Source organism: Centrocercus urophasianus, unplaced genomic scaffold (genome assembly GCF_019232065.1).
Source record: "Centrocercus urophasianus isolate 14NV4802_14NV808 unplaced genomic scaffold, USGS_Curo_1.0 seq_36, whole genome shotgun sequence".
Taxonomy (NCBI): Eukaryota; Metazoa; Chordata; class Aves; order Galliformes; family Phasianidae; genus Centrocercus; species Centrocercus urophasianus.
This window is the reverse complement of record NW_024884933.1, coordinates 6,595,281-6,608,606: the sequence shown is the minus strand read 5'-3', so window position 1 is coordinate 6,608,606 and position 13,326 is coordinate 6,595,281. Positions and strand designations below refer to the sequence as shown.

At 41.1% G+C, this 13,326-nt stretch overlaps 1 protein-coding gene across 1 annotated transcript; it reads left to right on the top strand.

The window, feature by feature from the left end:
* Window positions 1–7,054: 7,054 nt before the first annotated feature.
* On the top strand, window positions 7,055–10,164 carry UTS2 (urotensin 2). The gene is made up of 4 exons (XM_042831430.1): window positions 7,055–7,157; window positions 9,246–9,356; window positions 9,479–9,522; window positions 10,048–10,164. Exons 1-4 carry the CDS (start codon window positions 7,055–7,057, stop codon window positions 10,162–10,164), a joined length of 375 nt encoding a protein of 124 aa, XP_042687364.1.
* The last annotated feature ends 3,162 nt before the right edge of the window (window positions 10,165–13,326 follow it).

Below are 13,326 nucleotides of genomic sequence, written 5' to 3'. Positions count from 1 at the left end.
TCTTACCCACACAAACATATATCACTTCAAAATGCATATTATGAGTTCCTAATTTCAGCCCTTTATCAGGTCTTTTATGCCTCACCCTAGCAACAAGCATCTCTTGCTCACCATAAGGGCCACCTCCTTCCACTTCAATTTACCATCCTTCAATTGCACATCTACTTCCAATGGGAAAAACAAGACCTACTGTTCAGTGAGTACAGACACTGTATAAAATCTCCCAGAAAATCCCTTCATGTCTGACATGGTGTCACACTCAGGATTCCAAACAGAATCAATGCTATTTGAATCATACAAGACACAGGATGCTCTCTTGTATAGTGCATTCCCCAAATAAAGTTCTTCAGTACTCTGCTAAAAATGAAGTCATCTTTGACTAATTGCATAGCATTCTCCATAAGAAATGATCCACTCTGATCATTTTCATTTCATTCATTTCATTTTTTCTGAGATCTAACTCAGAGAAATGATTATTAAACAATTAACTTGTAGCCCACCCCTTGCAGTTTAAGCAAGTCACAAGAAGTGGAGATAATTTTCACTTAAATACACGAAGTCTTATTCTGTCAATAAGCATTACCTCCTATTTTCTCTCTCAGAAGCATCCCCGATACAGATGCCTTCTGCAGAACCTGTCACAGAAGCACTCTGTCCCTCAGGATATTTGTGCAGATGTTTTTGTTTTGTTAGCTGTGTATCACAGATGCTGAAGCATCCTTCTGTCCCTGGAACTGGCATGGACAAGGCTGCTGGATGCCCTCACTGTAAATAAAGAGCTTCTAACAGTCGACAGATGAAATGGAAATTCCTTCTAACCTCAACGTGGCAAGAGTTAGTTATGATATCACCTACTATGTTTCCATTCACCTTCTATCTCCAGGATGCCTGCCAGTTAAAGCAACAGATCTACCTGCAATACTACAGAAAACCATTTTATTGTAGTGGAAAGGAAAACCGGCTCAAAATCCATTGAAACCAATGCAAGTATCTCCTGTTTGCATTAAGAAAATAAATCAGTTATTATTCGATGAACCAAGTGCAAAACCCCACACAAACACACCTACATCAATTTAAGGATTATTTAGTGTGACTTCAGCCTGTTAAAGCTTCTCTTGGTTTACATAATCTGAACTGAAACAATCCCTTTCAAAACCGTAATGAAATCTCAAGCCACCCATTTAAGTCAGTCTGAAACCAAACCTTAGGTTATGTTGCCAGCTCTGCTCCTGCACGCGTTTCAGCAGGCTTAGAACAAAGCTACTGCAGAAGGTGAACAGAGGTGAAAGAGACTGCATTTATCTACAGCATGTATCTTAAATTCCTTCTCATATTTACAACACCGAAGTTTTGGTTGATCTATTTAGAACTATAAACCATTCAATCTGAAAGAGAATGCTACACTGGCCTGTAAACAGACAAAAGCAGCACTGCACTACTGTTACTCAGTATGGAGAATTTGTAGACATCTTAAAACAACTTTGAAAGAGTAGAACAGAATCCTATAAGAATTATACATCAGTGTCTAAACCAGAGCTTAATTAAACATCTGAAGTACAATATTTCTCCTCAAACTAGAATGGAAAATAGAGTGAAAAGGTACATGAAAGTAATGACGGGGAAAAACTATTTTACTCCAAAAGAGCTGCAGCATTGCAGTTCAGCACCACAGATGTCTCATCAAGCTGGAATTGCATCAGAAAGTCAAAGATTGATTTATTTATTATGATTCACACTGGTACTGTTACAGCCAGTCATAACAATGGATCTTTGCCACCGTACGCTTCAATAAATACATTACCTTGTACCAGTACAGGTGTAAGTGACCACAGAAAGCGCTTGAAGGTTCACTCAAAACACAGATTTCAGTTTTAGTAAGTAGAAAAGAAGCCAATCTCTTCCTCAGGGAGGGAATTTAAGGATTTAGAAATCCAAGCAGGCATTGCACCCAAGAAGCCCTCAGACACAGAAATAACCTCCTGTCATTACAGCTCAGGAACTTCCTGCACTCACCAGCAGCACAGCCTACGACCACACTGCTCGTGTGGATGAGGCTGGAACATACAGCACAGTAATTATGCCTCAGAATCCAGGGGCAGGTAAGGGATCGCTGTGCTGCGGCAGCACAAATCATACTACCCTCCATCATTCCTGCTGCAAGTGTTATCTGTTATTTGAAAAACTGGAATCCATCTCTCAGACAGCAAAGAGAAGCTCCTGCGTGGCTGACTGCCAAGGAATGGGCATTCATTTGCACAGTAACCTTGAAAGAACTGCTTTAAACCTCAAGTTGCTCGGTAAGACCTATGCCAACTTTCCCCTTGTTAAATACACACATTTGTCCTGAGATGTGAATCACTGAGTCTGCAAAGATTCCATTTAATTAACAAAAAAAATTAAGGATTAAAGGGATTATGCAATTGGAAAGAAAACAACAAAAAAAAAAAATTGTATGAGACATTCATTTACTGCCTACGCTAAGTAGGACAGAAAAATGCCAACAATTAGGAGACCTCCTTCATTAGTCAGTAGCTCTTGGCCAAGCACTGATCTGATGCCTGAAATTTGTCCTCTAATCTCAGTTGCAGGAGAAATAAAAGCTATAGTATTCCGCAAAAAAAGTTTGACCAGAGAGTTTGATTCTGCGCCTCTATCAACAACATTGCTGTGTACAGCAAATAACCCAAAAAGAAAAATAAAGCAGGACGGCTCTGATGGAATTGCTGTTATTCTGTCCCCTCAGCAGGTTCCAGCCCCCACCTGCCTGCTGCTTAGATAACGGATCAACGCCATCTCCAAAGACTCCCAGACGTTAATTCTGCACCCCGTTGCTGTCAGAAACTCAACCTCGGGGGCTCCACGCCTCTTCAGAAGGTTTCTCAGCGCCATCTCCTGGGGCAGCAATTTCATTATCACTGCTTTTTTATCCAGTAAGGGACAAAGCCCAAAGTTTATTTAGCTCAATTTAGAAAACCAAACAGATGAATGTGCTCGCCTATCCCAGTTCAGTCCCAACAGTTCTCTCCCCTCTCAGTTCTCACACCAGGAAATTACTGGTGCACCGTTTCTAGGATCAGAACCAACCTGAATTGCACTGCGATACTGGAAAGACTCCAAAAAGTCAGTTATTACAACACGTCCCAGAACACTTCAAGGAAGCCCAACCTGGACACACTAATGGGTTGCAGCAACACTGCAGAAGTAAACACACATCTCAAAAGAACACAAGCCCAAAGCCCAGCCCTCCACCTGGTCTGAAAAAGGAGGACAGTTGCGGGCAGTCATTGACCTGCAGCCTTACAGCAGACTGCCTTGTCCTACATTCTGTGCAGTGCTGACCAGGTAGGGAGAAAGGCTGGGAGAGTTCCATTGTGCAGAAAGGTTCCTTACAGTGCCTGTTCTCATCGCTTCAGGTTTAAAAATGATCTGTAATGGCATCGTCAGTTCCATTACATCTTTTGTGGAACAAACCCTATTTCAGGCTCTGGTCACTGTTCCTCTGTTTGGGACTGCGTTACCCAGAGTTCAATTCCCATGAGATACTGATGTGCTGCATTTCCAAACCCCGGTCACGCCAGACTTATTTTCCTTCATGCCAAACTGTAGTGTGCTAATTCTGCAGTACTGAGAGGATAAGGGAGTTAAGGACCAGTTTGTCAAGCCTGACTTGGAGAATATACCCAGACTACAGTGTGCCAGCCCAGCAGGGGAGGAAAAAAAAAAAAAAAGAAAAAAGTTTTTTTTCTTCCCAAAGTGGTGGAAACTATACTAACCAAGAAGCGATGTTTTAGCAGCTGTGATCTTGTAGCAGACTTAGTTTCTGGACCACTTGCCAATTCCACAGAGAAACAGACTATCTTCAGAAAGGTCTGCAGGCCTCCCACCTTCATTTACCGCAAAGGCACACAGTTACGCACACATACTCACTTCTGCAAACCCTTTGGCCCATCACAGAACAAGAAAACGCCCAGGTCAGAACCTCTGAGATCTTAAGAAACAAACAAAAAACTTGGAGAGAATTTCAGAAGACAGAAGCACTGCTGTGCACACCAAGCACTCCACATTGCAGTTCCTACTGCATGTGCCACATCACAGTTTGCACAGTGGGCAAAAGGAGCACCTTCAAAAAAGGATGCTGGCCACATGTGGCTAAGGTACGGTTATTTTGTTGCCATGCAATAATCACGTAACAAAGCTGAATAATAACCACAACAGGAAATACAAATTTTAAGTGGTTATGAGGACAAAAATTCACTAAAACCCTGGGCAGGCTGATCTGATGGGGGGCAACCAGCCCATGGCAGTGTTTGGAACCAGCTGTGCTTCAAGATCCCTTCCAACTCAACCATTCTATGATTTTATTATAAGCTCATCTGCTATTACAATTCCAATATAAAAACGTTGTACTGCACGCCTATCTTCCTACACACTAAATGCAAGCCAGAAAAATCACAGAGTTCCATATCCCAGCAGCAGCTCCTCACACAAGCACTGCAGCTCAGTCACAAGTTGTCTCATCTGAAGTTCCTCCTCACCACCTGCCACACTACTTGACGTATCTTGTGCTGACTTAGCACAAAGCAGCTTAAAACAGGTGAAAGATCTTTTGCATTACTGATCAGATTTCAATCTCAATGCTCAACTCAGAAGGTGGACAGCTGGCAGTTTTTCCCATTTTCTCCTCCCTTGACTGGCAGTTTATTTTTCATGAGTCATCACTTTAAATCAAGAATAGTTGTTTCTTCTGATAATTCAGGACAACTTGTTTAATGCTAGGTTAATCTGCATTTACTATTCTTTGTTTGTTCAGTAACGTATTCCCATTCCTGCTGCTCTGTTACATTAAACCAAAGCAAGTGAAAGCCAATTAACAGAAACAAGAACTAACAAAAAGGTTGTTGTGTTTTTTTTTTTTTTTTTTTTTAAAAAGGCACCTTTGATAAAATTTAAAAAAGTTCTCTACAGATCAGTCCTTAATTTTTTTTTTTATTAAATACAATTCCCGTTTCCTTCCTTCACCCATGGATTCAGGGTTTTGTACCTTTATTTGGGATGAGCTGTTTCTTCACTTTGCATCATGACGTGTGCTCCGTCCCCTCAGGAAAATGCCTTTGACATTTTGGTAGGGGAAAGAATGTTTAAGTGACAGCTTCAAAGCTGAGTAAAGGCAATAAGCCGTGGGCAAGCTGCCCAACTTCTACATGACGCACTTCATGATCGCCCTAAGAGGCTGAGTCTTCCTTGTGAGAAGACAAAGGACAGAAGCTGCTTGTGAAGAATGCTTCATTAGCTTTCCTTGGAGGATGCTCAGAGTGAATATTGATAATGCCGTTGTCATTGATAGTTCACTGAAGGAGAAGCATTTGTACAGAGCATCCAGCACCAACTGTGAGATCACGCATCAGATCAAACCTAATTACTGTCTGCAGTTTTGGAACAAAGAGTTACATGACTCATGAGGAGAGAGAATTCCTCTCTACTTCTCTCGTAGGAGAGCAAAGGGAGAGAGGCACATAAAACATATTAGGATAATTCTGTAGGGGAATTCTTTTCCCACATTCACTGACTTCAGCAAAGTCCACCACAGCAGGTTTTATAGCTACAGAACGCACACCACAGGTGTGCAAAGTCAACACCGAACCCGTCTGTACACAAAGGACAGTAGTGAAGTTCAATGAGAAAGGACCACTGAAGTCCTCCTCTACCCCACTGCCTTTGTACTCAAAGCATTGGAACTTATGGGGTGACGCTGATTTTAAAACAGTTACGTGGCTCCTAGAATTTACAATTAAAAAATGAATCTTCAAAAGGAAATGTTAAGAAAAAAGGAAGTAGATAAATTCATTTCTTGTGTAACTTAGAAAGAATAACAGTAGCAGTAGTTAGATTTCACAGTATTTGGAAGAGTATTTGAAAGCACAAGCGTTTTATATGAAAGGCAGGGAGAGAAATTAATGAACTGCTATTATAAGTCTGAACAGATTTTTTTTTCCCCCCATTTTAGGAAAATCATCATAAAGTTCCTTTTTAGTTTGAAGTTTCTAGACAGATAGGATGCTTCATGAGGAATGAGGATGAGGGACCAGACCAGTGAGTTCTTCCTCTGATATTAAAAAAAAAGAAATTCTAAGTAGAGAAGGCAAAATATGCTAGATGGAAGGAAAGAGACTAGCCTTATGAGGTTATGTATTACATGTGGCAGCTACTGCATTTACTTTACAGGCAAAATGCAAACTGGAAAAGCAGCTATCTGGTATGCACAGAATAAATAAGTTACTTCCAAGTGAAGGAAGCAGAAGATGAAGCAGAATGGAGAAAGGACTCCCAGTCTAGGGAGGGACCCGAGTTTAATATCAACCAAGGTAGTTTATACATATCAAGTAAGTTTCCACATAGAAGCTCTACTTTCTCTGCCAAGATGAATCTCCAGGGCTACACTGGATAAAGTCATCTCAAACAAAACGAAAAGCTACAAGAAAGAAACCAGCCCCTTCCACTTTCATTCTCTTTGTGAATGAACTAGATGCTTTAACTCCGCTTCCCTTTCGCATCATCTGGCGCAAGAACCCCAAAAACGATACATCCATCTATTTCACAAGAGAGAAAAAAAAGAGTATTTCATATCAGATGCTTTGCGTCAAGCCTGCTATGGCTCATAAATCTTACTGCCCTGGTCATTTCAGCCAACGTCTGACCCTTTTGTTAACTCATGATTTATAACTGGAAGTTATTTTCTTTATGCCAGATTTATAAACTTTACTGTGCTTGGTTTGATATAATATCCATTTCGTACATCAAGCTATACGACAGTAAATTTATTGTCCATGAGGTGTTACCTTGAAAAATTACATCAATGCAAAGTGGTTTCCATTTACAATCAATAGACAATAAATTCATTGGATTTCTTTTTTTTGGGGGGAGGGAGAGAAGGGGTATGACCATATTTATGAGGTCATGAGTGGCTATATAATGAGTGAAACAGGGAGCAGAGGCAGCAGTCTGGAGTTCCGAATTACAGGCGTTGACAAGACGAAATATATTCAACGGAGCAACAATGCATAAGCTGGTATTCTGCTGTCTCATTATCATCAGCTTCTCCTGTCCTCTCTTCTCTCTCCCTGTCATCAATGCCAGTGAGATGTCCTATCAACTCCCAGGTAAGCCCTTCGGATTTAGCGCTCATAAGAGAGCAAACGGAACGCGAGAACCAGAGCAGCAGCAGGTATACTTTCAGAGGGGGTCTTTATCTGTGCCAGTCAGCTGGATAAAAAGCAGGAATGACTTCAGAACACTGGCCACAAGTAATATCACTGGTGGGCAGCAGTTCTGTAAAACGGGCATTTTGGTGGGTGCTTTTACATATTTCTTCCTGCTGCTTTTAAATCTAAGGGGCAATATAATTGAGACTTGCAGTGAATGAGCGTGAGCTGGCAGATGCTGCATCTCTGAAGCAACATTAGTAGACATTAGGTAATTTACAGAAACTTGGCTGAATGGCACTTGCTGCACTTTAAAGTGAACTATGCTTAACTGAAGTTGCATTTTTAAGGGGGTAAACCCACTACAAGGATTAATGCATTCCTACTCACATCAAGTGCAGGCAAACCTGACTTAAAGTACAAACATAGCACTGTATTGAGCATGATTTTGTACTAAGCATCATGACTTCTGCCTGCACTAATGCAGACTCCACTCCACGCTGTGAAAGAATAAATCTTTGCTTGAAAAAGCTGTTCTCAAAGTTTGAAGTCATACTGTAAGCCAGAGTAAGATGTATCATTGAACTGCATGCAGTGCCTACAGGGTTATCCTTATCAGACCTGACCTGTGCTGGACGCATTGCTGAAATGAGCTCTGAAAGAACAGGCAGTTCTAAAACAGAACTCCTTCACAAGGCTAGATACAAAAAGGCTCCTGTAACATAACAGCTCTGCAGGTGAAAGGTGCAGGTGTTGTTGGTTTATAGGTATCCATCCATCACCCCTAGTTGGCTGTGTATAACTTGGACTCACTAAGCCAGCATCTTCTCAAACATTCCACAAAATAATTTGCCATTTACCAGCAGCCATGACTTAGTATGGACAGCATCTATCTTATCATAAAATGAACCAGCTAACTAACCATTCATCTTCAAACAACTGTGCTGGATATACCCGTTAGGCTAATTAAATCTTCCTTGTAAACACAAAGAGTAATACAAGAGGGTAAGATAGGAGTGGAGCTCTCTAAAGACTGTTTGTTTTGTTTGTTTTAAATCTCAAAGCAACACCACCTGTTGACACTGCTCTGAATTGAAAAACAGTATGGGGATATGCATACAAACTTCTCTCTGCACAGAAAAGGGAACTTACATTATTCAGTCAGTCCTACACTGCAACCCCCACCATGCTCTGTAAGTGCCCTGACCAACTAAGCCTGCACATCAAAGGTTTGCAAACATCTTCATAACAGACAACATTGAAATGTTGGGGAATTATTTGCAGTGTTTTTTCTTGTATATAGATCACACAAAGAAGCTACAGTTTCACATCTGCACAGGTAAAAGCAACAGAATAATCCAGAAATGCAACTAAAAAAACAACACAATTAAGAGTTTTGCAATAGCTCTCTCTCAGCATCCATTATTTTGAATAGCTGCTGTTAATTAGCAGAGAAGTTTACTGTTAACTGAAGTGCAGAACCATTAAGGGCTCCTGTTTGCAGCCTACCTTGGGGTAACAGGTTAGTTACAGAACTACAAATTCTCTATTCACATCCAAACAATTCCATCAGGTATCACCAACCCTACTTTCAGAAAGAGTAATATCAGTACTGGTACACACTTTGACTGAGAGACAAGAGAAACAAACCAGGAAGTACACCTGCCAAAATCTCCTTTAAGATTCCCAACATTTATTCCTGTCCTTTCCCCCATTTTATTGCACTTTAAAGGTGGCAAATAGAGTAAGTTAATAAGCCTCCAACAGTAAAATTAGTCTTCAGTCACAGAAATGCTCCAGTGGAGGAACTCATTTGTAAAGGAATTCAGATATAAACCAACCAAAAAAAAAAAAACAAACAACCCACACAAATCTAGCTACTCCCTCTAACATCCATTAAATGACAATGGGTGATTTATGATTTTAAGATCCTTTTCAATAGATGGAGCTAACTTACCTGCTTGGAAATCATCTGAAATGGAATGAAACTGGAATTAAAGGTATAAGGCCTCCATCAAACAACCACTTCCCATCTTCCTCTTGCAGATGATGAAGATTCGAGGCTAAATTTGGAGCAGCTGGGCAGCTCAGAAAGTACCTTCCTGCCTCAGTTTCTGCAGGAGCTCTTGGGCACACTGGTTGAAGACAATAAGGCAGGTGAGGCTTTGCCAAAGCACCTTGCATCAGGGTGCCAACAGTTTACACATCCACCAGTCACAGCAGACACACGTAGGTCCACTATTTATAAACAACAAAACATTTTGCCTCCTCTCTCCCAGGTCTTACCTCCAGCAGCTACAATCCAAGGAAAGATATCAAAGAGGTAAGTAAATAACCGTTTGCTAAATTAAGACCCCATGTTTTAAACTATGTGGGCTTGTTACAAAGACACCGCTTAAGATCCACAGATTTAACACAGTAGGCTAACATGCGCCACGACATTCTCGAAGCTGGAATCACTGGGCAGTTAGGTTTGCAGGGGAAAAAGAGAACAAAAACAAATTTAGGAAAAAAAAATAATCTGAGCATTTCATGCAAATAAATCCAATGTGTCTCCCTAGTAAATCAACTTCGTAAATGAAGGCCAGTACCCAACTTCAGCAGGCCTGCCCTGCACGTCAACTGGCATAAGCCATGCATCCTTTTCCCCCCAATGCAGCACAAGCCATGCAATATTATCAGAGCTGCTATCAGCCAGTAGGTAAATTGAGAACATCCTTTCTGCTTGACTGAAGATGTAGACTGTTTTAAGTACATCATCTAAACCTGAGGGGTAGTGAAGAGTATGGTTTCTCAATGGGAACATTAAGCAGCCACCAGTAACCTGTCTGTCTCTGTTTGACTTCAGACTTTCTATGGAAATCACCCACGAATTGCTCTGCTGGGCCGCTTGCTGATGAAGGACAGGAAGCAGTACAAGAAACGTGGCAACCTTTCTGAATGCTTCTGGAAATACTGTGTGTAAACAGAACAAGCCTCCCCTGACTTCAGCTGCATAATTTATATATATGTCTAAAACCATGTACATAAACTTGCTTGATTTGAAATCAGAAGGAAGAAATTTGAAGATAGCTCCTAACTTCAGACACTACTTGGAAATTAATAAATGGTTGATGTTTTGCAAATATTCTGTGAGCAGAGTAATATTTTCTTAGAGTTCAGCACAACAGGATGAAAGTAACAGTACAAAATGAAGGGTACGTGATGAGAACTCAGGCAGAAGCATGATTCTCATGGAGTCCCATGAAACATCCCTTTTTTTTTTTTTTTTTTTTTTTTTTTTTTTCCCCCCTCAAAAGTGGCCTTAACTGCGTATAAGAGGAGCTTCTCCTTCATAATTTGATCCCTTGATGCAATTGGAAGTGCTGGGGAGGGCAGGCTCTGATAATGCTAGTGAAGGACAGCAGCACAGGTGGTACCCAGTCCCCTCCTGTCATTCCTGAGGCACCCTTACAAAATAAGCACATGTCAGGATCAAGCGTCTATTCCTACAGCCTCTGGAAATATCACTCACAAATACAGTTTGACCATGTCTGTTTCTCTGCAGCACCTTGACCAGCCCCAGCTGCTTAAGACAACAGAATTACCAGTGCATAACAAAAGCTTTGCTAACTGTAGCTGAAAATGATCAAATACAGCAGAATGTAAACAGTAATGCTGTCAATAACAGGACTTTGAACTCAGTGCAAACTGTCAGTGGAGAATGAGAATGAGATGACTTGACAGCAGAATTCCAGTACCCAAAGATAGTGAAGAAAAACTACTGAAAAGCTTAAACAAGCCCATTACAGATGTTCATAGAGAGAATGATAAACTAGGTCTCTTCTGATCAGAGTGGTGGGCACGAAAAGGGCTCCCCAGGGTAGGTGCCACAGCACCAAGACTCCTGGATTCAAGAAGCATTACGGACAGTGCTCTCAGACACAGGGTATGAGTTCTGAGTGGCCCTGCAAGGAGCCAGAGGTTGCATCTGATCCCCGAGGGTCCCTTCCAACATGAGACATTCTAAGATTCCTTTGTTTCCTGAACCCTAGCACACTTTATCTCAGTCCCAGGTACACCCTGATAGTGTTTGCAATGAATAAAGCTAGAGACTCAAGAACTGTCTCCAGGCAATATCAGTCTTCATGATACACACCAATAGTTTGAGCTGCAAAGTCCTACTTCGTTCACTTTGTACTTCGCATAAACCCCACACTAATCAAGGTTCAGAAAGCTTGAATTAAACTTTGCCTAAGATACATATAACTGAGATCAATGTAGCACATACCTCATAAATCTCCACCTGTTCTGCCTAAACAAGGCCTACAGGCTCGATATAACTCGTTCACATCAGATAAGTCATAAGATAGATGAAGCCAGCTGTAACAAAGAAAAATGTCCTCACGAATGCAGAGTAGCTGGATGCACTGCATAGTACATAGGCACATCAAGCCTTCTGAACATTTGTCTTCCTCTTACACAGTGCAGCAAGGCAATGTCTGACTGGAAATTACTCCTTCCCTGCCACCTCATCAGTCAATAAAAACCTGTAGGAAAAGGCTTCAAATTTATCTAAATGAATAACTATTGAAGATTTATCTCAGAGGCAGGAAAAGGTGTCCAGCTTATGAAGTCTTGAAGAAAAACAACTGTTAAAGCCTCTTCCAAAATGGCAAACAAACTAAATAAAATAATGAAGTGAAAAAACAAGCACTGCAAGTTATCTCCAGTGTCTGAGACCAGGGAGCCTGCCCAGCTCTTAACAGAGAAGCAGCAAACAGCTTCTCCCCAGTGCTGCTGTAACTACAGCTCTCAACAGCTTCCACCTCAGGCTTTCCTCCCCACAGGAGTGCAGGAAGAGCACTCAAGCCAAACTGATCACTTCTGATCAGCAAATTGTTTCTCTGCAATTAAGAGCTTTCTTGCTCGAGGAGACACATCTGTGATAACCCACGAACTGCTTCTGTTTTCTCTACAACACAATTTTTAGCATGGTGAGGCTCAAGTGCTCTCACAGTGTTTATTTACTCTTCTCTAACAAACTCAGGGAGAGACAGAAGCTTTCAACCGTGCACACCAAAGCTGAGCACTTCATACATCCAGCAATAATCCTTCGCAGTCAGTGTTTGTGCCCTTCTAGCTGGGATGCGTACAGAAACAAAACAGCATATCCTGGAAAACAACGCACAAAAAGTACAACAAAAAGCCAACAGCATAAATAGCAATGGGGATCATTTTCACTGCACCTACAAAATACTGAACATTCCAGAAATTACCCAATAACAAAAGCAAACATGCTTCAAAAAGTTACTGGATGTTTTTTTGTTTTGTTTATAAAAACAGATGTCCTTCCAGGTTGTACAGTGAAAAATCACAACCGCAAATTAAACCTCAGCTGAATAATACTTCAGTGAAATATTCTTATCGACTAATGCAAGTATTCATTCAATTGTGATTTAAAATTGATTCAGCTGGAGGATAAACTCACCAATACATTCATCACACGCTGCAAAAAAAAACACTGGGGTCCCCCTTCTGTTCATACCAATGCCATGCTGCATCTGCACAGCAATTAGCTTATTTTAAACATAAAACTAATTTTGAACAGGAAAAAAAGCAGCCTGCTTAATCCAAACTGCTGAAACCCCCACAGGAGGCAGAACTGTGACATTGCTGTACTTGAGTTTATCCCATTTGGTGACTAAAAACTAGAACTTTGAGAAGCTTTAAACTGCCTCTAGTATTTTAACTGTATCAGCCAAAACGAAGTCACACAAAACAGTGCACATCTGGCTGCAGTATTTACTCCGTCGCTCTTCCAGATCACAACTGTGTTTCACTGTGACTACTTCAGCAGGCTACGAAGAGTGAAAAGCTGACATCAGCTGAAGTAAAAACCATCAGCTCCTAAAAGCTTACAGAAACAAGGTCCTTTCCAAGAGGCCTGATAAGGCATTTTGTTGCTAGATGTTGCTGTTTCAATGGGGTAAAGAACAGCTTGGAAAACTGTTTTTTGTCTTAAATTCAGTTTTGCAGATAAGACTGTGTTCCTGAGCAAACGATTCAGTGTCATTATCCCACAAGGCACCCATTCACCACTTGGTTTCTCTTAAAGAGTCTTGCACCTAAGCTTGAGCCAGGATTA